Source organism: Rhinichthys klamathensis, unplaced genomic scaffold (genome assembly GCF_029890125.1).
Source record: "Rhinichthys klamathensis goyatoka isolate OS25496 unplaced genomic scaffold, OSU_Roscu_1.1 h1tg000220l_1, whole genome shotgun sequence".
NCBI lineage: Eukaryota > Metazoa > Chordata > Actinopteri > Cypriniformes > Leuciscidae > Rhinichthys > Rhinichthys klamathensis.
Window position 1 is genome coordinate 999,078 of NW_026606744.1, and position 21,893 is coordinate 1,020,970.

The window sequence follows — 21,893 nt, forward strand, 5'->3', positions numbered from 1 at the left end:
TTCTGAAATACGAAATGTGCTTTGATTGGATAGCTGGCCTAGTGTGTTGTGATTGGCAGCTCTTAGCGCGTGTTCGGGAAATGTCACGCCCCTTCATAACCTCAAGCTCTACTCACATGTAAATATTAACAATGCCGTCAATTTCAAACCATTTCGAGCCCGATTCAGACCCTGACAATGTTAACAAACAAGAGGATTGTTCTAAACAGATTTTTCAAGCACGGATTTCACAGGAGTGGTGTGTATATATATATATATATATATATACACTTTTTTTTTTTCTTATAAGATACAATGTTATCCACCATTTAATCATATTTGTCAGAAAACTATGGTAATACAAACATTAATCGATCACAAAATCATGAATAATTTTCCTAAAGGGTGGTGAACCAACTTACAAAAGCAAGAGCTTACAAAAGCTAAAGTAAACACTTCGTAATGTTAGTTAGCAGCCTAACGGAGGAAAAGCTTTGCCCTTCATTTACAGCATAGCCATCATAGCGACTACATAAAGCTTATAATTAGAACTGTTAATAGAAAATACAACTACAAATAATAAGAAATACTTATAAGTTTTGATCCATAAACAACAGATTGTCCTGACAAAATGGGAATGGCTACGTCTTTCAAGAGAAGCTTTTGTGCGTAAGCTTTTATGGTAAGGCCTGTTACATTTCCTGTACACATTGCTTTTCGCAAGTGGGGGCTTTGTAGAAATTAGACTGGGAATAATGGTAATGCAATAATGTACAGTATATGAAAAATATGGCTTTTGAGCATTACAGCATGTTAATCTGTTCTATTACACCCAACTAACAAAAAAATGAACTTTTAGAATAGCTTCATATAACAGCAAATTTTTTTTGGTTTACATTTTCAACAATAGTATTGATTTCACTGGACTGACACTATTGGATGAGAACTGAGCTGGTCAATGACATCACTGTCTTCTCCAGAACTGCTTTATAGATGAAATGAACCCATTTAATAATTGATAATCTTTACAACGGAACTGAATCAACACTGAATTGATTTCAGCTGAATAGTGACACTAAAGTATTTTCTTTTAGAGCTGCTGTACAGCGGAAATTAATTCTGTTTGCATCATTGAATAATTTTCCTGTTATCACTGTAAAGCTGCTTTGAAACGATCTGTATTGTATTAAAGTGATTACAGGAGTTATTACTGTTTCAATCATAAGATTATTCACAATTATTTTTTCAATTATTGTGTTTCTTCATGTTGATACATTTTATAGTACTGTAATCATGGGTTTAATTTAGATAATACAGGTGGGGATGTTGTGCATTGTTTGTGTATTTCTAGAAGCATCTCCCGAGTCCCATGTTTGGCCCACTATCAAAGATCAGGAGCCTGTGTGTGATCAGGACACCACTTATCCCTCAAACCCATTTGATGAGACTGACACAGACCTGGATCCTTCTCAATGCGGGAACCCGTTTGACGAAGCTGAGCCTGAGCCCGAACCCCAGCCTAAAATATCTCCACCCAGAAGCAGCAAGAGGAAGAACGTCCGGCCGGTGGACATGAGCAAATACCTGTACGCCAGGACTGAGGAGGAGGAGCTTGATGAGTAAGTCTAGGAATTCTGGGATACACTATGGGAGGGGCTCTTGGTTACAGCAGAACATTTTAAGTGATTATTATTTTAATTGACAAAACATTTCGGTTTAGGAACACACACAACTTGTCCTCTGTTTGCTCTTCTATTGTTCATTTGTAGTATGTGAGTGTGTGTGCATGTACATGATGTATGTATGAGCAAAGGAGAAAAGCACTTGTCGGAAGAGAAGAAAGTGGTGAGCGAGTTCTTTCAGCAGGAACAAGGCTTCTGTTGTTCCCCACATTCTTTGGCCTTGTCTGTTCATCTCTGCATTTCTCTCATCCCTCACTCACTCGCTCACTCACTCACAGTGCTCCAGCAGGGACACACGTCTCCAAACCTGACTTTATGTAGCAAAAATGAGAGAAGACGCTGATAACTTTTTTAGAACAGCATTTATCTGAAATGGAAATCTTTTGTAACATTATAATTCTTTACTCTCACTTTTAATTAATTTAATGCATCCATGCTGAATAAAAGAATTGTCTTTCAAAATAAAATCTGACTGAAACTTTTTATTTATATATTTATGCAGGGATCCAGACTAACATGTGAGAGCAGTAGCACTGGTACCACTGCGTCGTAATTTAATCCAAAAATTACTATTATTTTGCATTAATAAGTGCAGTAACTAATAATATTACATGTTTACTTGTTAAAGCACTGAGCTTGAGATAAGATGCAGATAAAATGAACTTTTATTAACATTAGTAATATATAAAAACCCTATTTAAAAGTCATCTAATTACACTTTCAAAAGGTTGTACGAACCTTTGCTGAAAAAAAAGCAACTATTTCTGCCACAATACCATGGTTACAGTTAGCGATACAACATTAAATCCATAGTGAATGTTGGTGATTTGTGGACCGAAAAGCCTTCTATAACTTCCACGTCAGCGCTGTTTGATCTGATATCTATGGTTTATAACAGAGAATTCTGCGCTGAATTTGAAATCTTCTCACTAGATCTTGCAACGATGTTAGTAATACACTGCGCCGAATTCAAACGCTTTCTCAGTGGATCTCTCACTGCTGTGTAGTAACATGTCGCATGATTGAGACAGGCCCTCGACTGATGCGAATAAACCTGTTCTGAGCTTGCGCTGTACGTTCTAATATCTGTCCGAGGTGATTAACTGTCTGCGCTGCACAGCTCAAAGAAGAATCGCGGTTTCGATTCGTTTGCAGTTAGAAGTTTTTCATATGCAACAGAAATGGCAGCTCTTATCAGTTGGGCAACTTGTTGGACACAGTACGAACTCTAACAAAATTTAGTCGCACCTGCAAGAAAAAAGGTTGTATTTTTCTAAACAAAAAAAGTTTACGAAATTTTGTTGCAAACTGATCATTATTTTTCCAATTTTGTTTGGTCACAGGATTGGCCTAAGGAAGTTGTACTTTACATGAGACATATTTAAAAAAAAAAAAAAAGTATTAGAAGGTCTAATACCTTCTTTCTAATTTGCTTTCTATCTTTCTCTTTCGGTCTCTCGTCCTCTCTTTCACCTCCAGTTGTTTTGACTGCACTTTCCACGTCTTTCTCTTTTTTTTACTTGGTTGCATTTCTGTCAGCTCTTTCCTACCTCCTTTCTCACTCTCTCTTGCTCTCTTGCTCTCTGTCTTTGTCCAGAAGCTCGGGAGCTTGGAATACTTTGTCTTTAACCTTGTCTTTCAGCTGAATACCTGCTCAGTCTTTTCTCCTCATTGTGTGTGTGTGTGTGTTCATGTATGTGTGTATGTCTGTGATGAGTGATGGGCCTTTACACAGCAGTGTGTATTGATGCCAGCGGACGTCTGTGTCCGCCTGTCAGTGTGCTCTCTGACGAGGCCACAGGTCAAAGTTCATAAGACGTGACCTCTGGAGCACCTGGTCTTTCTCGCAGTCAGCAGAGCGTTTTATTGGCTAATAATGCTTGCTGATGCCTCCTTTACCTGAAGACAACCACACACACACATAACAGACAGACAAGTGGAAAGGTGCAGAAAATCAAAATATTTGAAACGTACATGTTAAGTGAACAAAATCACATAAATCGCCAATTTGCTTGTTTAAGCTTTATTTGCTAATACAACAAATTGTTCTCCCACTCTCAGATCAAACCCGTTCTATGAGCCCAGGTCCTCCACCACAGACAGCAACACCTCAGATATGAGCAACAAACGACGGGCCCCTCAGGCTCCTAGTGCTGGACCCAACCCTGCTGTGGCCCCCGGAGGCCCGGCACCAAAGACTTCAGCTCCTGAAGGAAAGTCCACTCCACCTGCCCTGGCACCCTCAGCTGTCACAGCTGTGATAGGGAGAGAGTTGGCCTCATCCTCACCTAAGGTAAATCTTCCTCACCACATTAGGACTTTATTTTGGAATTTTGGTATTGAATGAAATGTCTATACATTTTTACTGAGCTCATCACATTGCATTGTGATAAAATGCTGTCTTAGGGCCCTATTTTAACAATCTAAGCGCATTGTCTAAAGCGCACAGCGCAAGTGCATTTAGGGCGTGTCCGAATCCATTTTGCTAGTTTAACGCCGGGAAAAATGGTCGGCACATGGTCTAAAAGGGTTGTCCCTACTCTTAATGAGTAATGGGTTTGTTTTGGGCATAACGTGCAATAAACCAATCAGAGTGTCATTTCCCATTCCCTTTAAAATCCAGTTGCGCTCGTGCCATGGCGTGTTGCTATTTACATAGCGGGATTTGCAAGCGGAAAGACTGAACGTCTCCCGAGAGGAAACGGATCTTAAAAGAACAGAGGTTAAAGCGTGCAAGCAGACCATCTACGGGACAAGCCGGATTCCACCATATCTTTAAAGCAGCACTAAGTAGGAATTCCGTTTTTGTCAAACAGCGACCCCTAGAGTCGCTGTGGAGTACTTGTACTGTCGTGAATAGCACTCACGCAGAGATGGCTCGCACTCACGGCCGGATCCCCTCCCCCTATACACCGGTACCTGTTCAGTAGGATGGACGCTGTAACGAGTGGAAATAAGGTATGGCCCCTTTAAGAGCTGCGCGCGCCCAACACCACATGTATACGGCACCGGGTTATTTCTGTTTGATGCTCATTTTATCAGAATTTTATCAGATCTGTTTTTTGCCGTAAAGCAATTCGTTACCTCGCGAGACCTGATATCACACGATACTTCCTAACACTGAGGCCGGCGGCTCGCCGGCCCAAAGTTGCAAGGGTGGTTTTGCAGCTCACAGCAGGCACCAGGGGGGTGCGAGACGACCACCATTCAACACGAAATCAGTAATAAAAACATTACAATGACTCCAAAGCTGTTCGGTTAAGGTAAAAATGTTACTTGGTTCACCTTTAATGTACACAATAATAATCTTTTACATTGTAACACGCCTATAGGCTCATATTACTAATGCGCCCTTTAAATAACAAAAAATACTGCGCCATTGACTTTAGACCAGGTTTTTGTTGGTCAATGGCGCAGTCTATTTCAGTTGCCTCAAAATAGCAAAGTGCCAACAATGTGCCTGAACACACCTCGTTTTCAGACCAGGCGCAAATGCATTTGCTATTTAAACAATGTGGCGCAGGACGCGAAAAAGATAACTGCGTCGTGCTGAAACAAGCGAAAGAAGCCTGGCGCCGTATTGCGCCGTGTGTATGATAAGGCCCTTAGATTTTACAGTCCTAGCCTTCACTTTAAACTATACTGTATTTTTGTAAACTTTATACTTTTTTACACTACCATTCAAAAGTTTGGTGTCGGTAAGATTTTTTAAATGTTTTGGAAAGTCTAATGCTTACCAAGGCTGCATTTGATCAAATATAAATTAAAAACAATAACATTGTGATATATTTTTACAATTTAAAATAACTGTGTATTTTAATCTATTTTAAAATGTAATTTATTCCTGTGATGGCAAAGCTACATTTTCAGCATCATTATTCTAGTCTTCAGAGTCACATGATCCTTCAGAAATCATTCTAATATTCTGACTCTGTGCTCATGAGTCATTTAAAATTATTATCAGTATTGAAAACTGTAATGCTGCTTAATACTCATGATATGTTTTTTTCAGGATTCTTTCACGAATAGAAACTTCAAAAGAACAGCATTTATTAGAAATTTTGTAACATTATAAATGTCTTTACTGTCACTATTCGGAAAGGACATATTAAATTGATCAAAAGTATTAATTTCTTTCAAAATAAAAATAAAAATCTGAAACTAGACATTTGAATGTTAGTCTAAGTTTGTTTTAAAAGTTCAATTTTAGAAAACTGCCAGTGAGGATGTCCCTGTAATATTTGCATACCGACTTGTGATTGTGACTTGTGAAACATCCAGATCACATGGTTTTAATGGAAAGTAAATTTAATTGGGCCGTGTCATTGTGATATTTCCTAACTGATAAAAGGCGAATCTAGTTTTTATTGTCATCTTTACAGGGTCTTTATTTCGGTCACTTTTTTCCAACAGTGCCACATTTCTTGTTTTCCCCATTCATTTCACTTTATGACATCCAGGAGCACTCACTCCATCCCTCTCATCTGCTTTCTGTCCTCTTCCTGCACGCTTCACTCCGAGCATTTGAATACAGGCATGTATTAGCTGCTCTGTAGGATCGTTATATATGCATTATGATTCTCTTCACTCAATGCTTTAGTGAGTCTAATTAACTGGCTCTGCGGTCCCTCTCTGGCTGAGGGTGTGGGGCGTAGGGTGCAGGGGGCGAAGGGAAGCCCACCGAGTGTGAATGAGAGCAAGGATGGCGTCGGGCCGCTGCAGAGGGGCTTATACATGGCCAGATTAAATCCCCACAGGCCGAGTGTTTTTATTTACGCCTGCGAGTGTGTGCGTTATAATGTAGTCCATATTTAATTATAGCGAGGGGTTTATCACAGCACAGCACTTGTGTGTGTCCGCGCCTGAGAAGACCTGCCCAACTTAAACATTTAATTACCCAAATTCAGTGGCCTGTGAGGACACACACACACATAGACATCAGGGAAATAAGAACAACTCCTCAGAAACGGGAAGTGGTGTCCAAACTTCAGCTCATGGATTCATGGGATTTGTGCCCCGAGTTGCCTAGTGAGTAAACCGTTGGGCTCACATCAGATCTGTCCGACTAAAACCAGAGTGATTGGTCCGTCAGAATGATTCTCAGTGTTGGGTTTTTGATCGGAGATGTCATATTTCCAGCAGAACCCTATTTATTCTGATTATGTGCTCCCTCGATCTCTATCCCACACCCACTTCGTACGGATTATGATTCCATTCTTTGACTGCATGCGGAGGTTGTTTCCTCTGAGTGTGGTGTATGAGATGACCTTAGCATGAAAAAAAGTCAAATGGGATTAGTTAGAGACACACATTCAGAATAAAGATACGGGGAAGCCCAAAGGCCGTGTTTATGAGTCTTCTATGTGTGTTTGTGTTTGCTGGAGGAACCCCCTCACACACGCGCAGACCTGAGGTGAGGCGGAAGGTGCAGGTTGAAAAACGAATGAATAGGACACCTCGATAATCTCTGGAAAAACACAAAGTAATGGAAATGTTGAAATTGTTGGGAGTAGTTTGTGGATTAGAGCAGCCCTGAAGACACAAGCGGTGTGTGTATGGTAATGTCATCATGGTCTTGTAAACACAATCTGGTATAGATTTGAATATTTTCTAAAGGGCTCTCCTTTCGGTTCACCGTCATTCTGCTTACACGGCCTGATATTTGAGCTTTACAAATCTCAAAATAAATATCCATTTTACATACTGTACATTTGAATTGATTTATAACTTTTTTAAATTATTCATTTTAAAATGATTGACGTAGTTTAGCGTTTTATTTGTAATTAGACTGTTTTTGCTGATAACACGATTTTGCCTTGTGTCAAAGGTATATTCAGTAGTTCTTTAGCTAGCTGATTCTTCTCAAAAACACAATTTATTTATTAATGTTTCAAACTTTTTAAATTAGCAGCCAAACTACTAAATGCAGTGCACCTTTAAGTTTGTATTTATTTGAATTTAGATTCATCTAGCTGATTTGCCGTCTTCTTCTGTCCGGTAGTTGCCTCTTTACATGTAAAAGCAACAGTAAGTTTAGTCATTTTCACATGTTATTTTCAAAGGATGGAAAGATCTAGATCAGAGGTCAGCTTTTTTTCGCATTCCAGATGAAACCAGACAAAATACATCTAGTTGTTGAAGCCTCAAATGTAAATTTTACTCCTCCTAAGATGGTAAAATCTAAACATACAGTACGAGAGCGTGTTATAACGGCTCCTGTTACCCAGATAGACAGCACTACTGGAGAGCGCATCACTACAGAGAAGCTGAGCATCTCTTCAGAAAGCCGACGTGCAAACTGCCAAAAATTAAACCGAAAGTTCGGCTGCTCAACACAGTCGTCTTCATTAAAAGTAGTGACACTAAAATGATCTTAAAAATGAGATCATTCTGAAAATTAAGATCATTATGAAAATGAGCTTAAAAATGGCACTTCATGACAAAAAGGTTGCCGACCCCTGATCTAGATAAACTTATTTGGCTCTCAAGAACTTTGATATATTAGCATTTCAGGATGCTGTTTTTGAAATATGTTGAAGAATTAATCTGGACGCATCAAGGAAGAGTGGAATAGGATGTCTTGGGCTGTGAAAAAAGAAAGGGATGTTCTGATTCACTAGTACATCTTTTTCTCCTCTTTTTTTTTATCTCCCTCGTCGTTTGTCTTTTCCAGCAAAGCGATTTTACACCTCCCTGCTCACCCCTCTCTCCTCTCTGTCGTTTAACAGCAGTCTTCCACACAGGGACGCACTGATCTGAGGATTTTCATCAGTTCACGCTTCATAAATTATGGTCTGTATTTTAATATAAAGAAACGGCAAACGCAGTCACTGCAAAGCTCTTTAGATTTACATAAAGCCTTCCGGAGTGAGGCGGTGCCGTCTTTAGGGGCTAGTTCTCTCACAACCAAGACGAAAAACTCAAAGTTTTGAGAAAGATGTTAGTAACTTTATGCGGTCATGTTCACTTTCACTTGAGTTTTACTTTATCTATCTTTTCCCTCAAAGAAATCGTGACTAAAGAATTTAGCGCAGTAACCTTCCATTTTCTCGGTTTTTATAAGTTTATGAAAAGGTTCTGAACTAGTAGAACTAATCATGAGACCAAATTAAATGATGGTGTTCATGACCTGAGAGCCCACAGTGGGAGGGACAGGGCCAGGTTACACTCTTTCATTACACTTCTTTGTTTTCCACTCTCTACCTTCTGATTCAGACTGCAACATAGATAAATTGAAATTAAAGTGAATTAACATTATTTAATTGAGTTCGCAGATGGCAGTGGCATTTTTTAATTAGTTTGTGTGAACACTGGTGGGTTTTGACTCCACATGGTCGTTTCAATGCTTCTGGTCTTTTTTTCTCTGTTGTAGCATCAGCCCTTTCAATGTTTTAAACAAGGATGAGAAGTTTAACAATAAGAAATTAAAGAGCACTTTTAAAATAAAGTTGTTCTTTTTAATTATAAATACTGCATTTTTTTTTTTTTTTTTTTGCATATAATAAACATAACATAGGCCAATATATATATGTATGTGTGTGTGTGTGTGTGTTTGTTCGATTGTTTGTTTACTGTATATACAAATATATATCATATAAAGTATATATTATAATGTTTTATGTAGTGTGTCTGTGTGTGTGTGTGTGTGTATATATATATATATATATATATATATATATATATATATATATATTAACCTTTTTCTCCATGACTGTAAATTACACTTTTCAAAAAGGCAGCTTTGACTTACAAAACCCCCCGCCAAGCTTGCTTTTCATCCTCCCTATTTTACCCTGGTCCAGTTACCCCCCTCTGAACCCTGGGCCAAGTCCGAGGGAGCATGGTTAAGCCCAGCTCGAGGCCCGGTTCCGCTCCTGCACATGGACCGCCCGTCCCTTCAGAGACCTGAGGAGAGGCCACGAAACCCCTACTGACAGAGGGGCAGTAAGACCCCAATAGTGCCCTCATAATCTGTGAAACTCTACCAGAATAATCTCCCTCAGCTGGCCCTCTACCGCTGAGTGATGCAGGACAGAACCTGAGAATCTGAGACTCTTTAAGACCTTAAGGCCTCAGGACACAGAGAGAGAGAAAGTCTTAGAGCTTTTATCTGTGAAATCACTCCATTTGATGAAAATATAAATAAAGTGAGGGCTATTTGGGTAGAGAAGGAGAGAGAGAGAAAGCATCCTCTTCAAAGCATCTGTGAAAGATGTCTGTGCTCCAAGAATGTCACAAGCATCAGTGTACTGACTTTACCTCAGGGAAACTTTGTCCAGGTGTGTGTTTTGGCTCAATGTGCCTATCCTGATCAGATTCTGGGCAAACCTAGAACTTGTTCCCCATCCAAAAGGTTTTGGATGGACCTCATTTACCTCTTAAACGGCTTCTGCATCCCCATCATCGGATCTGTAGCAGTTCACAGCATGGCAGTTAGCATTTCACTTCTTAGAGGGTCCTCGAGCCATCGGGGCAGGTGTGTGTGAGTGTTTTGAGCCTGTTACTGTAATACCACTATCATTATCCTTCTCTCCTGCGTGTGTGAGTATGTGTGTGAGCTCAGTTCATGAGTTAAGCACTTGAAGAGCTCTCCAATACCCACGTTGACTTGCTACACACAGGCTACAAAGCTCTCGGTAATCTTCCTGTTGTAAGTCCTTAGTTTTATCTGCCAGGGATTACACTTCTGGCTTCAGAGAAAGAGAGAGGGAGCACGAGAGGGAGAGAATGAGAAAAAAGGCTGCGAAGAAATGAAAACAAATCTTTAGTGTAATCTCTAGAAAGAATACCTGTTTGAGTGGGGAAGTTGGCCGGCTGCAGATTGACCAAATCGCCTTATTCAGCATGTTTGATGTGAACGAGGCAGGTGTGTGTGCGTTTGATGATTGTATGTGTTTGGTTTGTGTGTGTTTATTTGTGTACACAAGGATCGTGTGTGTGTGTGTGTGTGTGTGTGTGCGTGTGTCGTGCGTTTGATGATTGTATGTGTTTGGTTTGTGTGTGTGTTCATTTGTGTACACAAGGATTGTGTGTGTGTGTGTGGGTGGGTGGTTTTAAGGCCGAGAGCAGTTTGAATGACATGGTGGAGATGGAGAGAGTAACTTTAGATTAATCTTCTCCTGGTTTCTCCTCTCCTGAAGGCGTGTGGCCTTAAACCCATTTCAACTGGGAGAACCTTTTACCCACAGTCCTCTGCATACCTCCCTGCACTGATCAATAACGGCCCCTGGTTTTTAATGGCCCCCACTCAACCTCTGCCTTTCAACCTCTAATACCCCTGCCACACACACATATTATACCCCTTATTTAAATCAAGACGGAATGTGGACCTCTTAAAGGTACCAAATTTGACATTGTGTCATTTATTATTTTTGTATTTTTATTTCTTTAGTTTAATTTATTTTTTAGTTATGTTAGTCTAGGTTAGTTTAGCATCATAATGCAGTTTTAAAATCCCCCTGTAGTAATCTTTGATCACCAAAATCACATATTTAAAAGTTTTTTCCTGTGAAAATAGCTTGAATGTAACTCTACACCCTTGCTTCAATTAGTATACTTGGATCTATAAATATGCAAATTAGCCCCGCCTCCACCCTGCATCACACCAGCCCGGACTACCTGTTCCACTCGTTCAACTCTGTCTGCCTTCAAAAAATCAGCATCCTTACAAATACTTTGAACAACATCAGTGGAGAAAGGCATATAGTTCATCATAACATCGTTCAATATACATCAGATTCATAATTAACCTGCTATATTGCTACATCTACCCGATTTTTCATACCAACAGAAAAATATACCGTGATAACTTGGCTTCTCTTGAGACTTGCCTGCTTTAGAGAATAGTTAATGATATGCTAAAGCCCCGCCCCCCTTGTTACAGGATTGGTTACGACGGCATTTTTGACGTAGAGAACAACTACGATTTTAAACCGCGGTTTTGAGACCGGCTTTGGTTCACTGCAGTTTTATGGAGAAAATATTCAGCAGTGATGTTAACTTATGAATTTGTTTGTTTGAAAGCATATTAAAAACACCACATAGACATATAAACAACATTAAAAACTAGATTTTCTCCACAGTTTTTTTTAAATGACCATATCCCACCTTTTGTCTGATCTGTAGACTTAAACTGTTACTTTACCTTTAAGACTTTTACACGTAAAAGACCACTGTTGTGATTGGCTGACCACAGCATACTGGCGAAGTTCACACTGTTGTTACGACCCGTGGCAATAAGGATGGGCTTGACGCAAACTTTTGCAGTTGGTAAAAAAGGAAACCAGCCCCAGCCGACAGATCACCAAAGAGTTCCACAAAAAGTATAATTTTTTTAAGGTGGAAAAAGTAATTAAATTAAGGAGCAATGGCTTCAGGGTGCTCCAAGGTCAAAATAATAAACAAAATAGACTTATAAATAAAACATGTATAAATTACCTAATCAGGGAATAAACAAAATTACAAAGAAACATCCCTAACTCCCTATAAATAAACAAATCACAAACAAAGTCAAAATAAATGGCAGGACACACCCCTACACTCCTAAAACATAAGAGAGAACCCAATTAAATCATCACAAACAAACGAACATGATCAACAGAAGGTTTTGGGATCTGTTGAAGGGAGGAGGAATCCCGAGCTTTTCACGCCACAAGGCCAACGCCAGAATGAGCTCCTCATCTTCGATTAGCGCCGCCCTTTTAAAGCAGATACAAACAGATACCGAGGATCTTAACACTGTGTAAATGCGGGTGGTCATGTACTACCATTCAAAAGTTTGGGGTCAATAAGAATGAATACTTTTATTCAGCATGGATGCAGCAAGTTGATCAAAATGACAGGAAAGAATTTTACATTGTTACAAAAGATTTCTATTTCAAATAAATGCTGTTTTTTATATTCTTCAATGAATCCCAAAAAATGTATCACAATTTCCACAAAAATATTAAGCTGCACAACGGTTTTCACCATTGCTATTTCAACATTTGATGTTTCTTGAGCACAAAATCAGCACGTTAGAATGATTTCTAAAGGATCGTGTGACACTGAAGACTGGAGTAATGATGCTGAAAATGTAGCTTTGCCATCATAGGAATAAATTACATATTAAAATAAAACCAGTTCTTTTAGATTGTAATATTTCACAATATTACTGTTTTTAGTTTTTTTTTTTTTTTTTTTTTATCAAATAAATGCAGCCTTGCTGAGCATAAGAGACTTCTTTCAAAAATGTTACAAAATCTTACAGACCCCAATCTTCTGAGTGATAGTGTATGTTAATGCATTCATGGTTCTGATATCAGTTCAGTGACTCATTCTTCATCAACCATTTTTTGCATACCTGAATGGACTTTGGGGTTGTGTGACTCATTAAACTCATTGCAAACTATTTTGATTTATTTTATGTACCAGGTCCATCAAAAAGGTGAATTACCTCTTTATCAAGCATTTCTTAAGACTTTATGGAGATCATTTAGCATTATCATTCATCTTAAAAGGATAGTTCACTCAAAATTGAAAATTGTCACCATTTACTCATCTCACTTACTTCCGTCTGCAAAACACAAAAGAAGATATTTTGAATAATGTTGTTAAAGGAACAGTTCACTTTATCCCATAATTACTCACCCCCAAGCCATCCTAGGTGTATATAACTTGTTTATTTCAGCCAAACACAATCGGAGTTATATTAAATAATCTGGTACGGCCGTTGCCGGAAGCCAGTGATTATAGTTTATAAAGTTTTAAATATGGATATTTTTCATCACTTCAGAAAGCATTGGTTAACCCACTGGAGTCATATGGATTACTTTTGTGATGGATGGATGTGCATTTTGGACCTTCAAAAACTTGAACTCTATTCAATGCTATTACAAAGCTGGGAAGAGCCAGGATATTATTCAACATAACTCAGATTGTGTTCGGCTGAAAGAAGAAAGTCATATACACTGAGGATGGCTTGAGGTTTGGGGTGTGCGATATCACGATTTTTGATCGTGAACGCTTAAAATGTCTCCACGTTCTGCTTTTGAAGAAATATCGTAGTATCGTGCTTCAGTGCATTCTATCAGTTCTGGCGCCTCCATCCCAATATACTGTACACCATGATGTACATTCACATCACCTTAACGCAGAGGCAGGGTTACGCTCACGTGAGATTGTAGTTATTCACAATCACAAAAGTCTATTATTTTCATGCATTTTAAAGCTTTGCCGGACGGTTAAACATTTTAGTCGCACTCTGTTCTGACGTGCGCTCTTCTGAGCGCGTACACCTGAAGTGCGTGCGCAATAAAAGCCTGTCAAAAAGTGGGCGAGTACTAAACTTCAGTAGCTTTAATAAGAATCAGTGTATATATAATTTATAGTGCATGTAGTGTTTTATTTTTACATTTGTTTATTTAATTTCTTACTTTAATACTACTGTTAAATCCACCTACTGTGAAAAATAAAGCACTGTTTATTTCATTTGTTGTATTTGTAATATGCATCTTTGTTCTAATTTTTAACAACAAAGATAAAATAATCAAATAAAGATCTTCGCCCACCCTTAGGGTGTATTCACACCAGGAAAGTCCGATAGTTCACTTGCTTTGGTCCGGACCAAATAAATTTGTTAAATTTTTTTTTGGTACAGTTCGCTTTCACACTGCTCTTTTTGCAAGTGAACCAAAATTTGTAAACAAACCCACACGTGTGCTAAGGTCGTCCATTCATTGGACAAGGATTCTCAAGTAGGGAAATCAGGAAGTGCAAAAAAGGCTCAGCATGGAGATATTTCGTACTGCAATATTTGTTATTTTACTAATTTTGTGTTATTCTGTACAAACGCAATATGAAGAAACTGTGCAGAAGACGGATAAGGTATAAAGTTTTCATTCATAGAGAGGGGCTATGTTCACACATTCAAATAATGAGATTCTTATTGTATATACTGCTAACAAGTGCTGTCAATGTTAACGCTTGCGATTAAGTTTGTCCAGTTTAACGCAGCATCATCCTTGTATTGTAACTATCGTTACATTATATGAACTGCAAAAGCTTTTTTTGCATCTATGCGCGATTAGACTAAAGAGAACGCTCTGTATGTGAATGTCCTGATGCACACACTCATTCATTCATTCCATTCCAATGATACACACACGACGGGCAGAAAGACGCGCAACAGTATCGTGTGGCCAGACAGCGCGTATTGAACAACAATAACACAAACCATTATGCCAAAATCTCCGACTACGGAAGCCTGTTAACTCAAAGGCGCAGTGCTTTCTTGCAATTGGGTCGGTTCATGTCCTATGGTTCATGTTCACACCGTAAACGAACCGTACCAGAGTTCGTTTGGAACCGTACCGAGACCACCTCTTCAGCTGGGTCTCGGTTCGGTTGTTTGGTCCGCACCCAAGTTCGATTGCTGTATTCACACCTGCCCAAAAGGTCTGCACCAAGGGGGGAAACGAACTAGAGTTGGATTTAATCGAACCAAACAAGGCAGGTGTGAATCGAACTCTAGTTCGTAGAAACAGGCTTCCGTAGTCGGAGATTTTGGCATAATGGTACCTAACCGTACCAAAAAAAATGTATTTGGTCCGGACCAAAGCAAGTGAACTATCGGACTTTCCTGGTGTGAATACACCCTTACTTTTGCCTAAATGGTCTGTCATTCTTTTTTTCTTTTATATTTTTTTACCTTATAAGAGTACATTTTTTAAAATGGGGAAATTAGTTTGACTGTACTGCTCAGTCACTTAGTAAAATCAACATGAAAAAAACGTGATCAAATCGTGAATCGTGATTTACCTGAAAAAAAATTGTAATAAGATAATTTTGCCATAATGCCCACCCCTACTTGAGGGTGAGTAAATTATGAAATAATTTTCATTTTTGGGTGAATATTCCTACAACTAAACAGGTTGGTTATCATTGACATCCACTGTATGGACAAAACAACATATTCTTCAAAATATCTTCTTTTTTGTTCTATAGACCAAATAATATTATACAGGTATGGAACAACATGAGGGTGAGTAAATGATGACAGACTTTTTGGGTGAACTATCTATTTTAAGTCCTATTTAAAGAAAAAAAGACAAAAGAATATATAGAGACAAATTGATAAACTTGGCCACATTACACACTAATTTTTCTTTCCTTTTGGAAAAACTAGGAAAAATATAAGCCATCAATCACTAACAATTATTTTAATTGATTGATTTTTTTCTTTTGTATAGGTTCAAAACCTTTTCAAGTACCCCCAAGTGTATATGTACCCATGGTTGAGAATCACTGCATTTAATGTGAAGTAAACCTGGCGTTTGTCATGTAGAGAGCTTGTCGATCTGTTGCTGGTTACGTTTTTATGTCTTTCATTATCTTAAGTGTGCGTCTCGTCTCATCTCTCATGCGTGATGCCGTTTGATGGTGTGAAACATGCCACGGTAAAAGCCTTCCTTCCTGACTCCATCGATCCCGCTTCACACTCCGGCCGACGTATTGACGTGGGCGTGTTTTGATCAAGGCCTCGTTCAGATAGGGGTGACTTTGTAATTATATTCTTTTTAATTGCTTTCGCTTATCAGGGCTCTCATCTGCCAACGAGACCGTACCTCCGCGGACAACGATCTGACGGCGGAGCACACCTGATGTTTCCCTCTCTTCCTTTCCTCATCCCTCTCTCCCTCCTTCTTCTTTGCGCAGTATTACTGCTGCTCTGCTCTTAATGAGTTTCCGTGTGCATTGCGGATTCATTGATAAATGACAGCTTTATCAGAGCAGATCGCTGAACTTCGCCTCCTGTAATTTGTTTGTAGAGGAGTGTTGTCTAAAGCAGATTAGCGCTGTATAGATTTAGTTTTTCCTGCTCTACACACCCTCTCATCCCTGCTTTAAGTAACAACGCTGCTTTAACACTAAAAAAAATCTTTTATGTTTTTTTTTCTTCCTCATGTCTAGATTCGCCTTAGTAAATCACGTTTTTTTCTCATAGGGTTTGTTTAGTGTGGCGGTAATTTGAAGGTTGTTGTTAAGTTCTGTGCGTGCGGTTTGGCAGAAATGTTCGCATATTGATGATGTTTAGCGTTACAGTGATTTGAGTCATTCGATATGTTTCGTGGTCGCCTGCTAACCCCGTGCCAGTCGCCTTTTTTGCTTCTAAATACCTTTTTTTTGTGTGTGTGCAGGCCTCACTAGATAAAGCTCATTTACAGTTCAGAGTTTTGGGCTATGCCTCTCCACCAGTGTTTTCACCGCCTCTAACGTTAGATTACACCACATTACACATGTATAGCACACGAGCGCGTGCGGGAGATTTGCTCTCGCTCGTATCCTCCCAAATTTTCTTATGTTTTAGCGAGGGCTGTTGTGTTTAAAATTTTAAAGCCGTGTAGCTTAGCATGGGAAACAGGCCCCGGAAATGTGATTTAGTCATGCTCGCACATTTTGTGTTTTTGTACAAGGCCCAAAAAACTCCCCCTCAGCCTCAAGCTTAGGCAAATGAACTTCGCTCGTTTCTGTAAGAAAACTTGGTAAGTTTGTCATTGGAAATGATGAAATTCATATGAAACTGGTGCTGTTTGAGCAGAGGGAAAACATCTTTCTTTGTCACTTACAATCTAAGGAAGCACAAGATATGAATATACTTTTTAAAGTTGCAATCTTTTTCTTTTTTTTTGCGGAATTTGTACATTTACGATCTGAAAGATCGTATTGTGCTGATGACTTGTTGAATCCCTTCTTTTATTGATCTTTGTCAGATATGACAATCTCTTCCATTTCAAAACGTTTCACATTGGAGAGGCCACAGCTTTGTGATTTGAATTTCCATGCGGGCTTCAGTGTTTGCAGTTTTGAAATGACACCGTATAATTATAATAGTAATTTGATATTACTTTAATGTCTATAATATGCGTTTCCGTAGCGTCATGTTCCATGCGAGTTCTCATTTTTATAATTGAGCTTTTGATTTGGTTCAAAGCAGTTCAACGAATCTTTCACAATTGAATATCCAAAGTAATTGGAAACGATAGTAAAGCCAGGTACGGAGAGACACATTTAGGGACAATTTAGTCATTAGATTCAAGGTGCAGTTGAATAATTGAGAAGCAATTACAGGAAGCAAAACAATTAACAAATATAGCTGCGAGCAGCGATTACGGGCCCAAGCCGGTGGCACCGCAACCCCGGTTCCTTTAGTTACCTAAAGGCACCGGGGTGGCGGTGCCGCCGGCTTTGGCCCTTCATCGCTGCTCGCAGCTATATTTATATATATATATATATATATATATATATATAAATTATATATATATATATAAAAAAAAAAATATATATATATATATATATATATATATCACTTGCCTTACCGGATTAGAACAATGAAAACAATAAAAAAATAACTAGGGAATCACTAAACCGAGAGAATTAATCTGTTTTGATGATACACTCAAAATATTACACAAGCAATTCTTTAAATTTAATGATATTCAGAACAGAACAAGAATAAAAAAAAACTATAATTAAGAAATAACCGAAATAATTGAAAGCGAAAGTGAAAGTAGGTGGTGTTTGGCTCACGTAACTCTCTCATTAGAATCAAACTGTTTCAACATTTGCGATGTATTTGGATGCTAAACTATTCTTCATTATGGGCTTTGTACTTCACTCAGGTTTCAATATGTGTGTGTGTGTGTGTGTGTGTGTGTGTGTGTGTGTGTGTGTCTGTGTGTCTGTGTGTGTGTGTGGGTGAGGTGCGGGTGCGGGTGCGGGTGCGATTGAACTGTTACACATAAAAACATACTCCGTCATTTTGTTCATAGAGGACATCATTCAAACTGCAAAGTGTTTACTTATATTTGTGTACACTCGCAATAAAACACAACAAAGTGCTTTTGTCAAACTATAAACTCTTGTCAAACTGTAACCTACAACTGTCACCCAACTAAAATCACACGCACACACTGTCTAAAAGCAAAAAATATTTATCCAACCCCATTTAAAACAGTCTGTGGGAGCCATCTTTTGGACATTCACCATATCGCATTGATTTTCATTTATTGTCCTCAGAGCCCTAATCTGTTTATTTTTCAATTACACATTCTACATTGATTAAAAAAGAAAATTCTAATGTGTTTTTATTTTATACAGGAATAAGTTATTTATAATTCAGATGAGAATAAAGTTAGTGTTAGTTCAAATTTTAAGGAAAACAAATATATTGATCTGAAATATAGCACATTCATCTCAGGTTAAATTACCAAACATACAATCTTAATTTAATTTAAAGCAAACGATACATTTAAAATATATGGGTTGTATGCATATTTTGGAATTTAAAAAAAAGATATATATCCAAAAAGACAAGGCCTTAAACTTGAACAAGGGTTAAACTCTTGTCGCTGTAAGAGACACAATGATTCAGCATTTTGAACGAATCGATTGACTCAAAGATTCAATGACCAATCCATAAACATGTATTGTCTCATTCATGAATGACTCAGTCGTTCGAACGAATCATTTGAACGAATGAATCAATGACTCACTCATTAAGACGGTCGCCTGGCGACACCTAATGACGGTTTAGTGTTATGTTTAAAAGTATCATTCTTTCCAACTCATATTTAAAACAATCTCACATTATTTAATGCATTGTTATTTTTCAGTGTAAACGATTTAATTTGATCACCCCTACCTAGAGTAACAGCCATATAGTGTCTTATTATTCTAAATAATTGAATTTATTGATCAAATTTACAAATTAAAAATGAAAGATGAAGCATACATTTAATAAGACTAGACTAGGGGTGCCCAGCAGATATTACAATTGGCAGATTTAAATATACCATGGCCCCCCACCGTCAATTTGGTGTGTGTATAATAAAATCATTTAGTCACTACAATTAAAACTTGAACGTATTTGCTTACTAAATTGTGAGCAGAACGAAAGTTGCAGCAAAGATCAGCAACAGGAGTCAAAATTCATTAATCACGAGAGTGAAGAGCTGACTGGAAAAATTATGACGGAATATTTTGTGTAAAAGCGCCTATATAAGCGAATCTGTCATTTACTCTTTTGTTGTTGTCTTTTCCCTGAAAACCGGAAGCAATCGGTCCCCGATATGGCGCTAATTTTAGTGACACTAAAAAGTATGCGGCTGCACTGGAATTCATAACGGTGCGCGTCCATGGCGACGAGCGAGCAAAACAGAGCGAATGTTTTTTCATTTCTACTTCCATAGAAATTCATTCGAGCGCACTGTGAGCGCCACCACTATAAATGTCCGTGCGGACGTCCTTACTTTACTTTCACTTTTAACTTAGCGATTTAACACGTTTTACACGTCAAATAACCGGTGAGAAAATATTCTCGGAGTCACATAGGCTACCTAATATATTTAAATACAATAGGCCTACCTGATTTTGAACACAAGAGGGCAGTATAGCCCTATGTATTATTTGATATATTTATTTTTTTAACTGAATAGTGCATCCTGGCTGTTTTTAAACTTGTACATTACTCTTAAATTGAAAACAAGAATAAAATGGGTTTAGTTGTGATATTTGTATAATTTTATCTAGAAATAAATGGTGTATAATTAAATTTTTAGAAGATATGAGGCTTTTAGTGTTTATTTTTTTTTTACATGATTTTAATCCCTCGCCATAGCAAAACAATTAGAGATATTCAATAGATATTCACAATTATGCTTCTTTAATGTATTTTCATCATGTTGAAAAAGTTTGGTGGGAATAAAATAAACCACTTAAGAGGAGTGGGTAAAAATGTAGAGCCTGGTTTTGCAAAACATCCACATTAAGACAAAAATAGCCCACTTCCTGTTGGGCTGGCTTAAAGTTGTTTGGCCCGATGAGATCTATATACCGAGTTTCATAATATTACATGCAAGTGTGTTTGATTTATGGACCAAATTTTCTGACGAAGTTTATGGACCAAGTTAATTTAATTAATAAACTAATTATATAAAACTATTTTCAATGCACTACAATTCAACTGGTTATATGCCTTTACTTATTAATACAACTTATTTAAAAAATACAAGGCGTAAGACATTTATTTTCTTTTTTAATGCAGGCCAAACAACACAGCAGTCAAATGGTTAATCTAGCCCCCCTCCCCCTCCCCACACTCACAGACACACACACACACACACAGAGACGTAGGCTCAGAGAGAGAGAGAGACATAAAATGACAATTTTCAAACCAAAATATCTGACTTCCTGTTGGTTGGAGCTATTGAGTGTAAATTAGAAAGTTGTCTGGCTGGAGGAGAACAATACACATACCGATTTTTATTACTGTAGATAAAATTAATCCCCCCACTTTTGACAAAAGGTGGCGCTACTGAGCCCTCAACACGCCCGTTTCTGAAACTTTGCACATGTCTACTGGCTAATAAATGAGATGTGTCTGTCGAGTTTCATGCAATTTTAAGCAATTTCAGGCATGCTAAGAGTCTCAAAAGCATAAAAAAAGAATATTAAAGTTTGATGCGTTGCCACGACAACAGTATCTAAGATATCAAGAATCCATTCACAGGTCTACATCTGCCGTGTGTTTACATTATAGTAGTGAAGTTTGAAGCAAATCGGGTAAAAATAAGAGGGTGATTTCAAAGCATTTAGGAAGTGACACACTTCCTTCTGCCAGTTGGTGGCGCTATAACTTTGACTCACAATAGTCACATCCATGTGATCGGGCTCTTACAACGAACACACTGGTGAAGTTTCATCAAGATCAGTTAATGTATGCAGTAGTTATGACACACTTCCTGTTTCACGTTTCTCGCCATAATTTTGTTTCCTCGCCACGGCCAAACCGTTCGAGATATCAAAAATCCCCTCGCAAACTTTCATCCTCAATGTCTTGACTTCATGCTGACCGAGTTTCGTGCCGTTTGTTTGAATTCTCTAGGAGGAGTATTTCACATTCCATTGCGTGTGTTTTACCAACAACCCTAAATAGCCGACTTCCTGTTGGGCTGGGGTAAAAAGTAAGAGTGTGAAGTATATATGAAACGAGGAGATCTACATGTGTACCGAGTTTCATATTATTACATGCAAGCGTGTTTGATTTATGGACCATGTTTTCGGACCCCGTTCCAGGGGGCGCTGTCCAGCCCCCCTGCCACGCCCGGGTACCATCTTCAGCCCGGCCCTGATGGCCGCGGGTTCTGACCAGTGTGCAAAGTTTCAGGAGTTTTTGAGCATGTTAAGGCCTCCAAA

At 38.4% G+C, this 21,893-nt stretch overlaps 1 protein-coding gene across 1 annotated transcript in view; it reads left to right on the top strand.

Moving 5' to 3' along the window:
- ehbp1 (EH domain binding protein 1) overlaps nucleotides 1-21,893 on the top strand; it is a 165,730-nt gene that overhangs the window by 60,319 nt on the left and 83,518 nt on the right. Inside the window, exons 10-11 of the mRNA XM_056264310.1 lie at nucleotides 1,331-1,598; nucleotides 3,723-3,954. Of these exons, the coding sequence (XP_056120285.1) occupies nucleotides 1,331-1,598; nucleotides 3,723-3,954 (500 nt within the window). The remainder of the gene's footprint in view (nucleotides 1-1,330; nucleotides 1,599-3,722; nucleotides 3,955-21,893) is intronic.